This window comes from Macrotis lagotis, chromosome 2 (genome assembly GCF_037893015.1).
Source record: "Macrotis lagotis isolate mMagLag1 chromosome 2, bilby.v1.9.chrom.fasta, whole genome shotgun sequence".
In the NCBI taxonomy this organism is placed as follows: domain Eukaryota; kingdom Metazoa; phylum Chordata; class Mammalia; order Peramelemorphia; family Peramelidae; genus Macrotis; species Macrotis lagotis.
This window is the reverse complement of record NC_133659.1, coordinates 152502751-152519744: the sequence shown is the minus strand read 5'-3', so window position 1 is coordinate 152519744 and position 16994 is coordinate 152502751. Positions and strand designations below refer to the sequence as shown.

General features: G+C 36.1%; 1 protein-coding gene across 1 annotated transcript in view; it reads left to right on the top strand.

Moving 5' to 3' along the window:
• The window catches only part of DISC1 (DISC1 scaffold protein), a 534778-nt gene that overhangs the window by 463560 nt on the left and 54224 nt on the right, over positions 1-16994 (top strand). The window contains 1 exon segment of the mRNA XM_074220919.1: positions 11438-11714. Coding sequence (XP_074077020.1) covers positions 11438-11714 — 277 coding nt within the window.

Here is a 16994-nt window from a genome sequence, read left to right as displayed (position 1 = left end):
TCTTTCTGTCTCACTCTGTCTCTATCTCATTCCTTCTCTCCTTTCTTTTTCCTCATTCTCTCTATACATACTCCCTCTATGTGTTCATGTATATGTATATATGTATATGTATTTGCTTGTTATTAAAGAAGAACCTACATAAGCTTTTAAAAGATTTATTAATAATAAGGAAACTAGTAATTTGGGGAATTAAACTGTAACATTTTTAGTCTACTATCTAAAAGGGTTGTGGAATGGGGTGTCACTTCAGTGATACCTATAAAATAATAATATTGATGGCCAACTTTCAAATAGCACTTTGCAAGCATGGTTTAATTTGATCCTCACTTATGACCCTATGAGATAGCTACTACAGTTTTTGTCCATAATTTTCAGAAATGAAAAGTGAGACTCAGAAATGTATAGCAATTTGTCATGCAAGTTGTGTGTGTCAGAGGCTGCGTGTGTGAAGCAGAGACTAGACTCCCTCTTGATTCAAGTCCAGTATTTGTTTGCTTTTTCTGTTACATGAGGGATTTCTGAAACCTCTCAGTTGTTCTCTCCCTCCTCTTGAAATTACTTTATTTTTAACTTGCCCTTAACAGTGGTAGTACATGTTACCCTTTCCCTCTAACGTTAACTTCTTGAGAACAGGGACAATTTTATTTTTTGCCGTGCCTAGCAAAGACATGTTTGGAAGATAGTATATAAGGGATGAGGAAAGAATCAAGAACGAGTCTAAAGTGACCAACCAAAGTGTCAAAAAGAATATATGTATATATTGAAAAATTTAGAAGGACAGAGGGTTGAGGGCAAATATATACCGTCATATTCCCTAACCCCTAAGACCCTGGTCTATTTTAGTTAGATTATTCAAGAAATTCCCTAGACCCTTGTAAGTTGCATACTTTTTCAGTTAAGTGTCATTTTTGGGAAGGATGCTAAAGTAGACAGTATCAAGGAAAAGAAAAAAAGACCTCCTGATGGGGAATTGTGTCCATTTTTCTTTCAAGAGAAACAGTTAAGAGTGACATTTGAATCTCTTTAAAAATAACAGGTTTCTTTTGAAGAAAAGATGAAGCGGATGTTGCCCAGGGAATGTAAAGGGCTTCAGGAACATCAGGACTATTTGTGCTTCAGCTGTTTGCTTAGGAGAAGTTCAAGACCATTGGTCTCATTAACATGCATATTCCTCTTCACTGGCTTAATAAAGGCAGCTTGCTTTCAGTATATATCAAGTAAGGACCTAAATGAAAGTGTTTCCAAGATAAGGGATCTAGAAATCAATATTTGGGCTTGTTTCTAAGGTCCCAAGGTCTCTATAGCTAACACATGATAGTCTGATTCAAAAATGACCAGAATCTCTTGGTCACATCCCAGATTCAAATATAAAACTCTGTGTTTAGAATTTAAAACTCTTCACAACTTGGTTCCTTTCTGCCTTTTCAGTATTTTTTAAGGTTTTTTTTTTGCAAGTCAATGGGGTTAAGTGACTTGCCCAAGGCCACACAACTAGGTAATTATTAAGTGACTGAGGCCAGATTTGGACTCAGGTACTCCTGACTCCAGGGCCAGTGCTCTATCTACTGCACCACCTAGCTGTCCCACCTTTCCAGTATTTATAATGGACTCTTCTCTACTTTTATTAAATTGAGCACTGTCTTCCTTGCTGTTCCTCACATAAGACATTCCATCTCCCAACTGGATATTTTACTATAAAATACTCTCCCTTATCATTTTTGCTCCCTGACTTCCTTTAAGTGTCTGCTAAAGACTCACCTTTTATAAAAAATCTTTCTCAATCCCCCCCCCCCCCAACCCTGGCTATTTGCAAAAACAAATTTCAACATTTGCCTCCAAAACCCCTAGCTTCAAACTCTCTTCCCTCTTCCTACCTCCTACTCCTCCCCACTCTCCAAGAAAGTAAGTCACTTGGTACAAGTTGCAAATGTATAATCATGAAAAACATTATTACAATTGTCATGTAAAAGTTAAACACTACCCCCCCAAAAAAAGAGAAACCCCAAGAAAAACAAAGTGAAAAGAAAAAGCATGCTTCAAGTATATATTCAGAAACCATCAACTCTATCTTTGGGATGGATAGCATCCTTTATAAGTCCTTCAGAGTCCTCATGGGTCACAGCATTGCTGAGAAAAGGTAAATCATTCATAGTTAATAATCCTGCCATATTATCGTGACTTTGTATAAGGTATGTTTCTCATTGCATCTGCTCATGTAAGTTTTTGACTGAGAGCATCCTGTTCTTCATTTTCCATAACAGAACAGCATTTCATCTCAATCATATAACACAATTTGCTCAGTTGTTCCCCAAATGCTGGGAATCCCCTCAATTTCCAGCTCCCCACCACATTAAAGCTCTGTCTCCCCCCTCCCTCCATATATATATATATATATATATATATATATATATACATGTAAAATTCTTTTCTTCATGTATTTTATTCTCATCTTCTTCATATAGGCCTAGCAGTGGTATCAATGGGCCAAAGACAAGGCATGATTTTATAGCCCTCTGGGCATAATTCCAATTTTCTCTGCAGAATTAATGAATTATTTCATAACTCCTCCAAGAGTGTATCAAAGTCTCAATTTTCCTACATCCTTTCCAACATTTCTCATTTTTCCTTTCTGTCCTATTAGTCAATTCAACAAGCATAAGTATAGTACCTCCAAATTCTTCCAATTTGCATTTCTCATATCAGTAGTGAGTTTGGACACTTTAAAAAAATGATTTAAATTGATTACATTGATAACCTCATCTGAAAGCTGTTCATATCTCTTGATCATTTATCATTTGGGGATGACTTTTTTTATAAATTTACTCAGTTCTCTATGTTTGAAAAATGAGGTCTTTATCAGAGAAACTAGTTTCAATATTCCCCTCCACACACAGTTACTATTGCAAACTATATTTCCCTCTATCATATTTCCCCTTACACCAATTTATTCTATTCTCTCTCTCTCTCTCTCTCCTTTTACCCTATCCCTCTTCAAAAATGTTTTGCATCTGACTACTCCCTCCCACAATTTTTCCTCCCTTCTATCACCTTCACTCCTGCCCCCAGCCCTTTTCTACCATACCTTTCCTTTCCTTTTCTCTAGAGTAAGATAGATTTCTATACACAGCTGAGTGTGTACGTATTTCCCTCTTTGAGCCAATTCCAATGAGAGTGAGGCTCACTTATTCCCCCTTATCTTTCCTCTCTTCTATTCCATTGCAAAAGCTTTTTCTTGCCTCTTTTTTATATGAAATAATTTATCCCATTTCTACCTCTCCTTTCCCTTTATCCCAGTACATTCCTTTTTTACCCATTAACTCCTCTTTTTAATATATTATGCCTTCAAATTCAAAATCTCAACTGTGCCTTGACTATATATATACTCCTTCTAATGCCCTAATAAATGAGAAAGTTTGAATGAGTTATCAGTATCATGAAGGAATATAAGTAATTCAACATCATTAAGTCCCTAATGATTTGCCTTTTGTGTTTACTTTTGTATGCTTCATTTGAGTCTTGTATTTGAAGATCATATTTTTCTGTTCAGCTCTGGTCATTTCATCAGAAAAATTGGAAAATTCCCCACTTCATTAAATATTCATCTTTTCCCCTGAAAGAATAAGTTCAGTTTTGTTGGGTAGTTGATTCTTGTTGTAAGCCAAATTCCTTTGCCTTCTAGAATAACATATTCCAAACCCTATGAGTCCTTAATGTAGAAGATGTTAAATCTTGTGTTATTGTGGCAGCATAGTATTTGATGTTCCTTTCTGACTGCAATATTTTTCTCCTTGACGTGGGAGTTCTGAAATTTGGCTATCATATTCCTTGCAGTTTTCATTTTGGGGTCTCTCTCAGAGGGTGATCCCAGTGGATTCTTTCAACTTCAATTTTACTGTCTGCTTTTAGGTTATCAGGCTATCCTGGATACTTTCTTAAAAAATGATGTCCATATCTTTTTCTGGTCATAGTTTTCAGGTCCAATAATTTAAATTTTATCTCTCCTGGATCTTTTTTTCCAAATCAGTTGTTTTTGCAATGAGATATTTCACATTTTTTTTTGTTTTATTGTTTTTTGATTTCTCACAGTCATCCTCTTCGCTTAGTTCCATTCTACATTTGAAGGAATATTTTTCTTCAGAGAGCTTTTGTATCTCCTTTTCCATTTGGCCACTTCTGCTTTTTAAGCATTGATAACCTCATCTGAAAACTCCTCATTAGCCTTCTGGACTTCTTTTTCCATTTGGCTCAAACTAGTTTTTAAAATATTATTTTCTGGGGGAGCTGGATGGTGGTACAGTAGATAGAGCATTGGCCCTGGAATCAGATGGACTTGAGTTCAGACCCGGCCTCAGATGCTTAATAACTTTTTGTGTGACCTTGAATATGTCACTTAAGCCCATTGCCTTGCAAAGCCAAAAAAAAGCTATTATTTTTTTCAGTAATTTATAGTATCTCCTTCACTCTGCTAATTCAGTTTTCATGATTTTCCTGCATTGCTTTCATTTCTCTTTCCAATTTTTTCTCTGCCTCCCTTGATTTTCAAAATCTTTTTTAAGTTCTTTCATGGCCTGAGAACAATTTATATTTTTCTTGGAGGTTTTGTATGCAGAAACTTTGACTTTGTTACCTTCTTCTGAGTGTATATTTTGATCCTCCATATGACCAAAGCAATTGTTTATAGGTGGATTTTTATCATTTTCCCAGCCTATGACTTATTTTTAACTCTTTGTTAAATCTGTTTCCAGGGTGAAGGATACACTGTTCCAAGCTTTTGAGGTTTTTGCAGCTATTTTCAGAGATACCCCCAGGTACCTGCAAGCTCTCATTTCCTCCAAGGTCTAAGAGAGGCTCTGACTACTCTTTTGGCCTGTACCCTGGTCTGTGGGTAATTGTAATCCTTCTTTTCTACCCTAGAGGTTTTCTAATGAGGAGAGGCCCTGCTCTGCTGAAGGTTGTAAGCTCTGTTGTACTTCTGCTCCTTTTCCTGAGTCTTGGGCCCCAGACTGTGACCTGGACCCGAGTATGGGCAAAGACAAAGTCCTCCCTCAGGGATAGCAAAGACATCTCTACAATCTTCCCAGTCCTTTCCCATCCATGGACTGAGTTCTCCAGGGCGGCTCCCAAGGCCTCATCTGGTCCCCTGGGGCCAGGTTTGCACTGAGCTCTGCACTGGACTGTGCTCCACACTCACTCTGGTGTGGCAGTTTTTCTGCTATCCTTCCAATCCCTGCCTGAGAGGTCTGGAAATTGCCAACACTGCCATGGATCTGGCAGTCTGTTCCTGGATGGCTGGTCAGTTTGCTCCCACAAGGTGGCTGGGGCTGGCTACAGATCCTAAGAGATCTTCCCTGCTGATCTTCCATGTTGTCTCGGGCTAGAAAATTGTTGTACTCAGTCTTTTTCTGATTTCTGCAACTCTAGAATTTTGGTAGAATCATTATTTAAAAGTATTTGAAATGTTTTTAGGGAGAGCTCAGGAGTCCCTGCGTTTCACTACACCATCTTGACTCTACCCCCATTTCAAATTACAATCCTTTTCAAGAATATTTCCCCTGGGGTGACTAGGTGGTACAGTGGATAGAGCACTGGCCCTGAAGTCAGGAGTACCTGAGTTCAAATTTGACCTCAGACACTTATAATTACTTAGCTGTGTGACCTTGGGCAAACCAACTTAACCCCATTTGCCTTGCAAAAAAATAACTATATGTAAAACAATTTATATATATATATGTATATATATATATATATATATATACATATATATATATGTAGTTTCAAATTCTATCCCTCTTCTTGCCCTGAGAAGATAAGCAATCTGATAGAGGTTATTCATATGCAATCATAAAATATTTCCATGTTAGTTATTTTTTCCAATCCTTCTTAATCTTAGAGCTTTTCTCCTCAGACTATCTTCAATTTATCCTATATTTAGATTTCACATAGTTATTTGCATGTTGTTTTCCCATTAGACTGGACTGTGAGTTCCTTGAGAAGAAGGGCTATTTTTGTTGTTAATTTTTCTTTGTCTCTTTAAAGCTTAGCACAGTAACTTCCCATATTGTAGATGCTAGTTGACTAAAATCGTGTAACTTTTCTCTTTCTAGTTTCTTTATCAAAAATAAAGGATTTGAATAAAATTATCAATAAGGTCCCTATAAGCTCCCTCCTACTATAGTTCTTTGAAAAAATCATCAATTAAATCACTGGGTCATTGAATGTTTTAAAGTTTTTTTTTCATTTTTTCTTCTCTAGGACTTTTCTTTAGAATTGATTTACTGCTGAAGCAGCCTTAGCAATTATCACTGAGTATCAAAGACTGTTAGAATTGGAAGGGTCTCAGAAGCTATCAAGGCCCATCTGTGCTGGAACAGAAATGCTTTCTCCAAAATTTCTAACAACTGATCAACCATTTGAGTAGCCCCCTACCACTTTGGGAAATCGCTAGGTGTTCTGATAGTTTGCCTTTTATCAAGGAGCAGTCTGCATTTCTAAAATTTACACATATTGTTTCTAGATTAGAGAAATTAAATTCAATTAGCATGTATTAAGCACTTATAGTATACAAGACACTGTGTAAAGGCACAAAGATGAAAAATTACTATCCCTGTCTTTGGGGAGTTTGAATAAATTGTGAGTAGCTGATCACAAATAAGTGGAGAAAGTTGATATAATCAATAATAATAATGTATCTTGCTAGAATCTTGCCCCAAACTCTTGCACTTGTGGGACCCTGGGCTTCAATTTTCTCATCTCTAAAATCACAATATTAATGGTGGTATTTTACTCACAGAATTGTGGTGAAGAATAAATTGGAATGTAGGTATAATATCTTGTAAATCTTTAAGACTCTATAAATGGTAATTTATATTATCCAATTCTTATCATTTTTACTATGAAAGTCACATATTTATTTTTATAATATGAGGTCATCGTCTATAGGCTCACAGAAAGTATCTTTAGGATAGGTCTAATAGTAGACTAGACAACAGAGACAATAGGAACTCCGTCCTGTTCCTCTTAAGTCTTTGCATTTTGAGAGCTTTTAATTCTATGGAGTATTAGGTATGATAACATCTATTACCCATAAATTTTTATGGAACAGTTTTATATCTGCTGGTGGGAAACTGTTTTGCCTGTATTAATGCTCCCATTGTAATATAGGTCATTCCATTTAATTTTTAATTTTTAAATGATTTGGGTGTTTGTATTTATATGACAGAATTTGTCATCTATTAATTCATGATTCATGGTAAGCTTCAATATATAACTCTTTTAGGTGATTAATTATAATTATTTTTCTTATGGTTATAGTTATCATTACAATTATTATAACACAAAAGTAAAAGAATTAGGTCAGCTAGGTGGTGAAGTGAATAGAATGTTAGGTCTGAAGTCAGGAAAATTCATCTTCCTGAGTTCAGATCTGACCTTACACAATTATTTATCTGTGTGGTGCTAGGCAAGTCACTTAATCTGATTTCCTTCAGTTTCTTCTGTAAAATGAGCTAAAGAAGAAAATGGTAAACCAGTCTAGTATTTCTGCTAAGAAAAAAGCAAAAATAGTCATGAAGAATAAGACATGACTGAAACAATTGAACAACAACAAAAGAAGCAGATGATGCTCTGAGAGATTTTAAAGGGAGAGGCCATGTTCATTTGGAGATCCAGTCAGGGAAATCTTGACTGAGGAGGTGGTATATGATTGGGGTTTTGAGGGAATACAAGGACATCATAGAACTAGTAAGAACATTAAAAGTCATAAACCCCTCATTTTATAGATAAGGGAATTGTGGTCTTAGAAGGGAAGTGAGTTTTTTTATAGGCATGGTGAGTGGCAGAGCAAATATAATTTATTCTGAGCATGGGAAAATATATGAGAAAAAGGTGAAAGAGGGTGAGCTAAGAGAAAGAAAATTAAAAATAATTCATTTTTTGCTAGATCATACACTATATGGAAGGGAGAAAAAGCTGGCAGATAAAATAGAGCCTTATTTGGAAGACCCTGAATGACAGTCAGGAATTGAAACTTCTGCCTGGTTCCAGAGGGCATCAGAAATCTAATCAAATGGCAATTCTTAAAATCCTTGAACACATCTCTTATAACCTCTTCCCCAAATCTCCTCTTCTTCAGGCTAAATATCATTAGTTTCTTGAACTGATCTCATGTGACATATTGTAAAATCATTTCACTATTCTGGTTGTGGTCATGCATATTCCTGCAGTCCTCCAATATTTACTAAAACATGGTGCCATAAATGTTGGTGCCATGGATAGAGTTCAAAGCATGGAATCAGAAAGACAGAAGTTCAAATCTAGTCTCAGACATTTACTAGCTATATGACCCTGGGCCAGTCATTTAACCCTGTTTACCTTAGTTTTCTCATCTATAAAATAATCTGGGGAAGGAAATGGCAAACCAGCTCAAGAAAACCCCAAATGTGTCAAAAAAACCACAACTGAAATAATTGAATAACAAAAATAATTTTATTGTTATAGCCTTCCCCCACAATTAAATCTAATTCATATGATGTCATGATCCCCTTTGGGAAAAATGATGAATAACAACATCTGGTATTTTTATATTGCTTTTAGATTTGTAAAGTATTTTCAATATGTTTTCTGATTTGTTCTCACAACAAAGAAAGTACTCCACATATTATCCTAGCTTTTCAAAAGCTGAGACCTAGAGAGTTTAAATGACTTAACCAAGGTAACATAGCAAGTAAATTTCAGAAGAGGGATTCAAACCCAGGTCTTTATGACTTCACATCTTTTTCTATAATACATCATCTTTTAGGATATGAATTTATGGGGAACCCCACCATCAGTGGGAACAAAGATTTAAAATTGGAAGGGAGCTTAAAGATCATCACTTTATAAATGAGAAAATCAAGACCCAAAACAATGCTAGATGATTTGGGAATAGATCTAGGTCCATGGATTCCAAATTTAGTACTTTTTCCACAGTACCACACTGGAAAACTTCTTTTATATTATCCTTTTATGAAGGATAACTTTCCATAGTCCTGTAAAACATTTTTGCCAAACATCTATCACCTAACATGTCAGTTACTAGTGGGTGATTGGGAAGAATTTTTTTTTGTAGTTATATAAGTATTAAATAATTTTGATGTATTAATGAGAGAAACATCTTAATCTCCACCAAAATCCTACCCAAGCATTGAGGTGACTACATTTGGTTATGCCATGCTAGTACAGCGAAAGTTCTGGTAACTTGTTCTGGTTACTTACCTAGTAACTTGTCCTTTCCAGCTAGAAAGACTTCAGTACAGGCCCAGTGAAGGTCTATGTATCTAATGCCCAAAGACCAGCCTCCCTAGATTTGTTGGGAGAAATAATTCATAGGAAAACCTATAGACTATTTTCTAGAAACCAATTTTTCCCCAGAAAGAGATGAATGCCATATGGTCCAATACCCTCATGTTATAGATAAGGAATGTAACATCCCAAGAGAATGACTGAGTTGCCTAAAGTAACACAGGTTGAAAGTCATATTGTTTCAATTAAATTTCAGGTCTTCTGACTCCAAACTAGTACTGTTTCTTTAATTCCACATTGCCTTACTCTATACCTGTTGGCTACATAAAAACTATGCCTAATGGTTTGAGTCCTGAGCATTATCAAGCAAGAACCACTGTCTAGGAAAAAAAAAGTTTATTTGGCTTATCAGACCGAGTGTTTAACTGAATGGAACATAGTCTTTTACAGCAGCATCTGCCTTGGCTCTTCTGCCTCTTGTTAACATAATTCCCTACTGGGATTCAAACCACAGTCAGGAGATCTCATGGCATATTTCACCTTCTTATAGTCCAGTGAGCTGGCCAAGTGGTTGACTCTCAGTTACCCACACATGAACTCCCCAAAACATTGCAGCTTGAAGCTTCAGCCCTGGCCAGCAGCATGTAGAACACTGAAAATCCCCACCGCAGCTCGCCTAGCCCCAAGTAGCTCATTTGAGGGATTTGTTACTAACAACACAATTACTGTCCTATGCATGAAGAGCAAAGTTCCTAAAGAATGTGAAATCAACCACTATTTAGTTGAACAGAAACAGATGCAACAAGTTGAAATTTTTAAAAACCACAGTCTGAAGAAAGTATTAAGTAGGCTACCATAAAGGATTGTAATTTTGTAATTTTCTGCCTCTGTGTTTCTCTCACCAAAGAACACACAGAACCCTCTCCACCCCACCTCCCCAATTAGTTTGCAAAGCCTTGGCTTGGTGTAGCAAGAAACAATTTTGAAGGATTAACCTTAGCTTTTGTTCATATAACTGCACATATCCCAAAATTATGCTTGTAATAGGCCAGCCCTCCTCTTAGGATTCCTTCCATCTTCCCTATTTTCAAAATAATTCCTATCTTGAAGATATAAAGTTAGTATAATTAAATGATTAGTAGAAAATTATTTACAGAAGGAAAATCTTTTTCTCTTTGGGAAAAAGTTCTCAGAAAACATAGTTGTGCCCATCCATTCAGGAATGAGATCAATCCAAACCAATTAGTACCAATTGAACCCCTGCCATGTGTCACTGTGTATTGTGAAGGTTACAGAAAAGTGAAAGTTCCTCACCATCCCAACTTTAAATCTATTGTTGGGGGAACACTTGAATGTCTGGAGAGCAATAAAAAAGGCATATAAGGAAGTACATGACAGATGGCAATTACAATAGAGTTTGGGCCCAAACTCACTATCTTAGGATCAGAGGATGATGGGTCTATAGAAATCATTTAACCCATCCCCCTTATTCAACAGGTCAAGAAACTAAGAGCATGAAGCAGGGGGATGATTTGCCCAAGATCCCAGACTAGCCAAAAGGAGAGTCAAGAATCAAAATCATAAGCTTTGACCTGGCACTTTTTCTACCTATATTAATCTGACTTTTAAATTCATGAGGTCATTCTTGGCTACTTGATGACAACTAATAAACATCTGTGCTTGTGTTCCTATGCATACATAGGCACACAAACACATATGTTTAGGCACATGAATGTATGCATACATGTCTGTGTGCACAAACATACATATTTGTGCATCTATATGTATATAGACATATGTATCTATATACATATATCTATGTGTAGGTACATGCATACATGCATACATACATCTATACTGATTAGTTATAAGAACATCAGCTATACCTGAAAGGATCCCCAGAGCCATCTAGTCCTACCAGATTTTCTAGATGAGTTAACTGAGTTATTGGGTAGTAAAGTGATTTGTCCAAGGTTGCATAATTATTAAGTGTCAGAGGTAGGATATGAAATCAAGTCGATCCCTCTTGAGATGATTAGGCAGCCAGCTCACTTTTTTACAGGATAGATGAACACAGAGGATGGTCTTCATTTGATACCCACGGCTTCATGTTAATCTATATACTTGTTTATGTGTTTCTACATTATTATTGTTTCAGATCCAGGAGTCAGCTTCTAGAAAGAGTGTGGGAAGCTGATTTGGAAGCATGTCAGCTTTTGATCCAGAGCTTCCAGATTCAAGAGGGCAGCAGCTGTGTTTCAGAAGAAGAGGAGATTCAGATAGATGGAGTAGAGGTGGCCACCCCTGCTCCTGCTCCTGCCTCATCCAATCTCCCAAGGACCACTTCAGAAGATGAACTGAAGCCCTTTCTTCAGCTGACTGAAGAGTGGCAAGCAACCCCACATCCCACTATTCAATGCTGTGTACAGAAAGAGGTACTCAGATTTCTCTAAGGTTTCTTCCCAAATATTTCTCCGGACTACTATAATTCAGAGCAGCAAATACAAGATAGATCCTAAAAATCTGCCTCAGGCAATCCTTTTTTTTAAATTAAAATTTATTAATGATAACCCTAAGATCAATCATGTGTCAAACTTTGTGTTAGGTGTTAGACATATAAATAGAGCTGAAATGAATAGGAATAGAAATGAAACAATCCTATTCTCAAGGTGCTCATCTTATAATCAAGTATACAAACATAAACACATATATGTATAAATGCATACATGTTTATGTATGTGTAAACACACTTATACATACATGTATCCCTCCAAAAAAAGAACAAAATCCAAACAAAGGCGAGTTTGACTTCTTTTATTGTAAGGAGTGAAGCAGAGTGAAGTTGAATATCCACTGAGACTGAAAAGATAAGTTAGGGCCAAATTCTAAAAGCCAAATTCTATTATAAAAGCAAATTGGAAGAGTTGTTATTTTATCCTAGAGGAAATAGGGAGCTACTGGAATTACTTGAATATAGGAAGTAGTATAGTCCTCTTTGTTTTAAAAATATAATGTACTTCAATATTCATAAACCTCTGCCTATACAAAGAACAGATACGAAAAATGTACATGAAACTATGACTATATTATAGTTTGTTTTTAAAGTATATTTTAAATTTATCATGTTCTGCTTGTCTGTGACCCCTTCTGAACTTAACTTCTGCTCTCTTTTGCATATATTTAAAATGTTTCATTGATCTTTACTGTTTTCTTTTTCCACTCATTAATATTTCCCATTTCTTTCCCCTACAACTCTTCCTTCCCACAATATTGAAGCCTTTCCTTGTAACAAATATGTGTAATTAAATGGAACAAATTCACATATCATCCTTTTCTGAAAATATATGCTTCTTTCTGCATTCCTACTCCCTCACTTCTTATCTGAGAGGTAGGAATAATTTAATCATCAAACTCCTGACAATTAAATTGATCAGAGTTCTTTAGGCACATCTTTTTTGTTTTTTGTTTTTAGTTTTTTCCAAGGCAATGGGGTTAAGTGGCTTGTCCAAGGGCACACAGCTAGGTAACTATTAAGTGTCTGAGGTCAGATTTGAACTCAGGTACTCCTGACTCCAGGGCCAGTGCTCTATCCACTGTACCACCTAGCTACCCTAGACACATATTTTGATTATCCTGTATGCCTTAGGAAAATTGAAAAATAAATTCATCCAATTCTTTACTCTGTTCTAAATGAAAGAAAAAGCATTTCCTTCTATTTTCCCTTTGTCTTCCCACCACATGAATCTTTCAAATGAATGGATCACTGGCATTCTTCCAAATTTCAGTGCCTCATGAGCAGCTTCCTAAACTCTCCTCTGGATGTATATTTCTTATATATATATTATAGGGGAATGGGGGGGATGTGGTGAAGCTAAAAGAAACCCACTTTTACTTTTTCGTGTTGCTGTTGATATTGATGTGTTGATTCTCTTGAAACATTTACAACCAATCAGTGATAAAATTTTAACACAATAAGGAAGCAAGATGTTGAGTGAGACCTATCATACCAAAGCCCTGCTAGCATGTGAGATGAGTGGTCCCTTCAGAAGTACTCAAATATCTTTTTTTTTCAATGAAGCAGACACTTAAATGTGTGCCTAAGAGGAGTGTGATTATCACAGCCATTGCATTTAGACATTGGGAAGTAGATACTTAATTGTGCTTTGAAGTGACTAATTTTGTATGAAAGTCAACCATTATCACACTCTATAATCACCAGGGATTTAATAAAATTACACTCTAAATTGAGTTGTAGATGATTTCAATTTTTTCCTGCTTGAGTTATTGAACATAGGTGTCCACCTCTGAAAACACACACATTCAAAGCCCAGTTATCTTTTCAGGGTTTGACTCATGGTCTTGATAGGTGGTATCTGTGGTTGCTGTGACAAACTAAAATGAACGTTTTTAAAGGAAAGAAAGTTACTAGAGGGCTCACCTGGATAAGATGGAGAAGCACCCTAAAGAAAGGAATATTTAAGAGAAGGGCTAACTCTGTAAGGGGTACTTACTAGGAACTAATCCAAAGAACCAGGGAGTGATGGCTAACAAAATCAGAGTGGGATGAGTCTGTGACCCTGAGAAGTCAACAGCATTGTTCAACCAAAAGTAAAGAACCACATCTCTAGAGTTTTACCCAAAGAAACAAAATAGAATAGTTTAATCAAAAAATGCTTTGGCATTGACTTAAGCCCTTATTGAGCTACCTCAGTTTCAGACATTGTGCTACTTTTATTTAGCATCTCTTCACCACTCTGTGCCAAGAGCTTAAGAAAACAAATAAGAAAAAGAAAGATGTTGCCTTCCAGAAGCTTACAATCTAATGATGAAAGACAATATACAAAAGGAACCTGAAAAGTAGATAGTGAGGGAAGCATCCCACTCTGTTGCATAAGAAGTCCAAAGAGTACAACTTGGTGGGATGGCTAGTCTGAGTACCCTTCTTAAATGTATGAATGGGGAAGAACTCTTTTTTTTATTTTTGCCTTCCAATCAGAAGGACAGAGGGTTCTGATAAGGTAGAAGTATCAAGACTGAATTTGTTAGGATGATGAGATTCTCAGGGTGTGACAGAGAAGTCCAAAGGAGGGAAATGGAATATCATTGTAATCATCACATGAAATTCTGGGGAGGATAGCAAAAAGAGGCCCCCTCCCTCAAAGAGGGCAAGAGAAAGTGCATGTCTGGATGAAGATGAGAAAGGAAAAGGCCTTTATAATGGAGGAGATCACAAATACTTTTGCCTTCTCACAAAACAAGATAACCAAGACCCAAAAGACACTGGATCAGAAATCATTGGCTCAGGAAGGTTTTAGTGGTTGTAAGCCTCTCAGAAGCTTTCATATTCTCAGGGGCTTGTTTCCTTCTAAGACCAGCAGAACTAAATAATGGAGAAATGGAAATGCCAAATAAGAGAAATTTTAAATAATAGAAAATCCAATTTGTGTTTGGCTCATGGAATTTGAAAAGGCTCAAGAAAGGAAAGAGAAATGACAGCCAGGAGTCTTATTCTAAAACTGTTCTTGCTCTTTATTTAAATATTTAGAAGTAAGCATTTGGTCAATGAAAGCTGAGCAATCAAGGGTAGCCTTTTGGCTAAAATGCTGTTTAAGTTTTCTACCTAAGTATACCTTGAGTCTGAGTATGGCACCCCAATTTTCTTTTCAAAGGATTATAGCTGGAAAGCAATCAACCACAGACCTTCCAGCAAATAAGTTGATTCTTTTATGGGATTTCCCAAGGGAACTAAACTTCCCTGAGTCTGACTATTCTGGGAGGCAACTTGATGTAGTCAGGATCTGGCAGAGGATTTTGGTTTGAATCCCAACTGGCTCTGCCATTTCCTTTCTGTGTGGCCATGGACAATTCATTAATCTTTTCTGGGTCTTCCATAATTTACAAAAAAGGGGTTATGGTTGTGGTAGAATAAAGAAGATCCAGATTCAGGTCTTTCATCTGTCTTCTTTAGGCTGTGTGAACTGGGTTAGTTTTGTAACCTTTTAGTGTCTCCCAGGTAATTCTCTAAGACTTAAAGTTGATCAGCAGCTGTTGATCTACATTGTTAGAAATCTTCACCAGGAACCCTTTATTTTAGTGAAATTACAAGCCTAAAACCAAACTATAATCAATATGTGTATATAAAATACAAACATGTGTATGCATATACTTATTCATATTGTTCCCAAATAACTTAAAAATGCTATGATTTTATATATCTGATTTATACATATGGAATTAAATGCTATATATATTACATGTGTTTATATATGTAGATATCTACCTATATATGATGGAAAGAGAAGACAGAAGAGATAAAGATTCTTTTAAATTTCAGTTTCTCCTTCCTTTTCAATTTAAAATCTTTTAGATAGTTTGAAAGATTCTAGGCAAATATATTTTTTACCAACCCTTGTTAGATGTATTTCATCCCTTACCAAGAGCCTATTATTCCTTTATTTTAATCTGTCACTCTTTAAAAACTCATTCACAAATCTCAGGCATCTAAGCTATAACTTCACTTCCAAAATCTCCTCTCCCCTTCCAAAGGCATTGTCTTTCAGTTGTTAATAAAGACAACAACTTTTTTTTCCCTTAAGCTCTTCAAGTTCTTTCTAAGACTTTGTAAACCTTAGTGCTATATCTATAAGATTCCAAGAGGGTTTTTGGTTTTGCTTTGTTTTTATGCCTCAGTCTATATTCAGACACCATCAAACTCTTTCTCTGAAAATGGATACATTCTTCCTCATAAATCCTTCAGAGTTGTCTTGAGTTACAGTATTAGTAAAAAAGGCTAAGTTATTCACAGCTGATCATCCTACAATATTATTGTTGGTTTGTACACAGTACATTTCACTTTGCACATGTAAGTTTTGCCAGGTTTTTCTGAGAGCATCCTGCTTATCATTTCTTATAACAGAATAACATGCCATCATAATCACATACCAAAATTTGTGCAGCCAACTGATGGGCAGCCCCCTCAATTTCTAATTCCTTACCACCAGAAAAGAGCTACTATAAATAGCCTTGTCCATTTAGGTCATTTTCCTTTTTATTTTTCATCTCATTTGGAATACAGACCTAGAAGAGACATTGCTAAGTCAAAGGGAAGTAGTAGTTTTATAGCCCTTTGGTCAAAGTTCCGAATTGTTCCATAGAAGGGTTAAATCAGTTCACAACTTCAACTCCAATGCATTAATGTTTCATTTTCCCTATAATACCTCCACTATTTGCCATTTTCTTTTTTTCTGTTCTAGTAGATAATCTAATAGGTATAAGGGAGTACTTCAGAATTATTTTAATTTGCATTTCTCCAAATTATAGTAATTTAGTATCCATAACCTCATCCAAAAACATTTCTTTTGATCATTTATCAGTTGAGATTCTTAGGGAGTTTAAAAGAAAAACAGGTTTAGGAACAAAGAGGATAAACTCAGTCTAGTACATATTGAGTTGATGGGGCATCCATATAAAACAGCCCAAAAGGCAGGTGATTCAGTGATAAGAGTCAGAGGGAGGTTAGAGCTATACATATAAATTTTGGGAATTATCTGCATAGAGATGATAACTGGTTCCACAGAATCACATAAGAACCCACAAAACAATATATAGAAAACAGAAAGCCCAAGGCAGATTCTTGGAAGTAAGCTATGTGGAGAAAGATGATGAACCAACAGAGAAAGGGCTATCATATTGTGGAGAACCAGGAGAGAGAAATG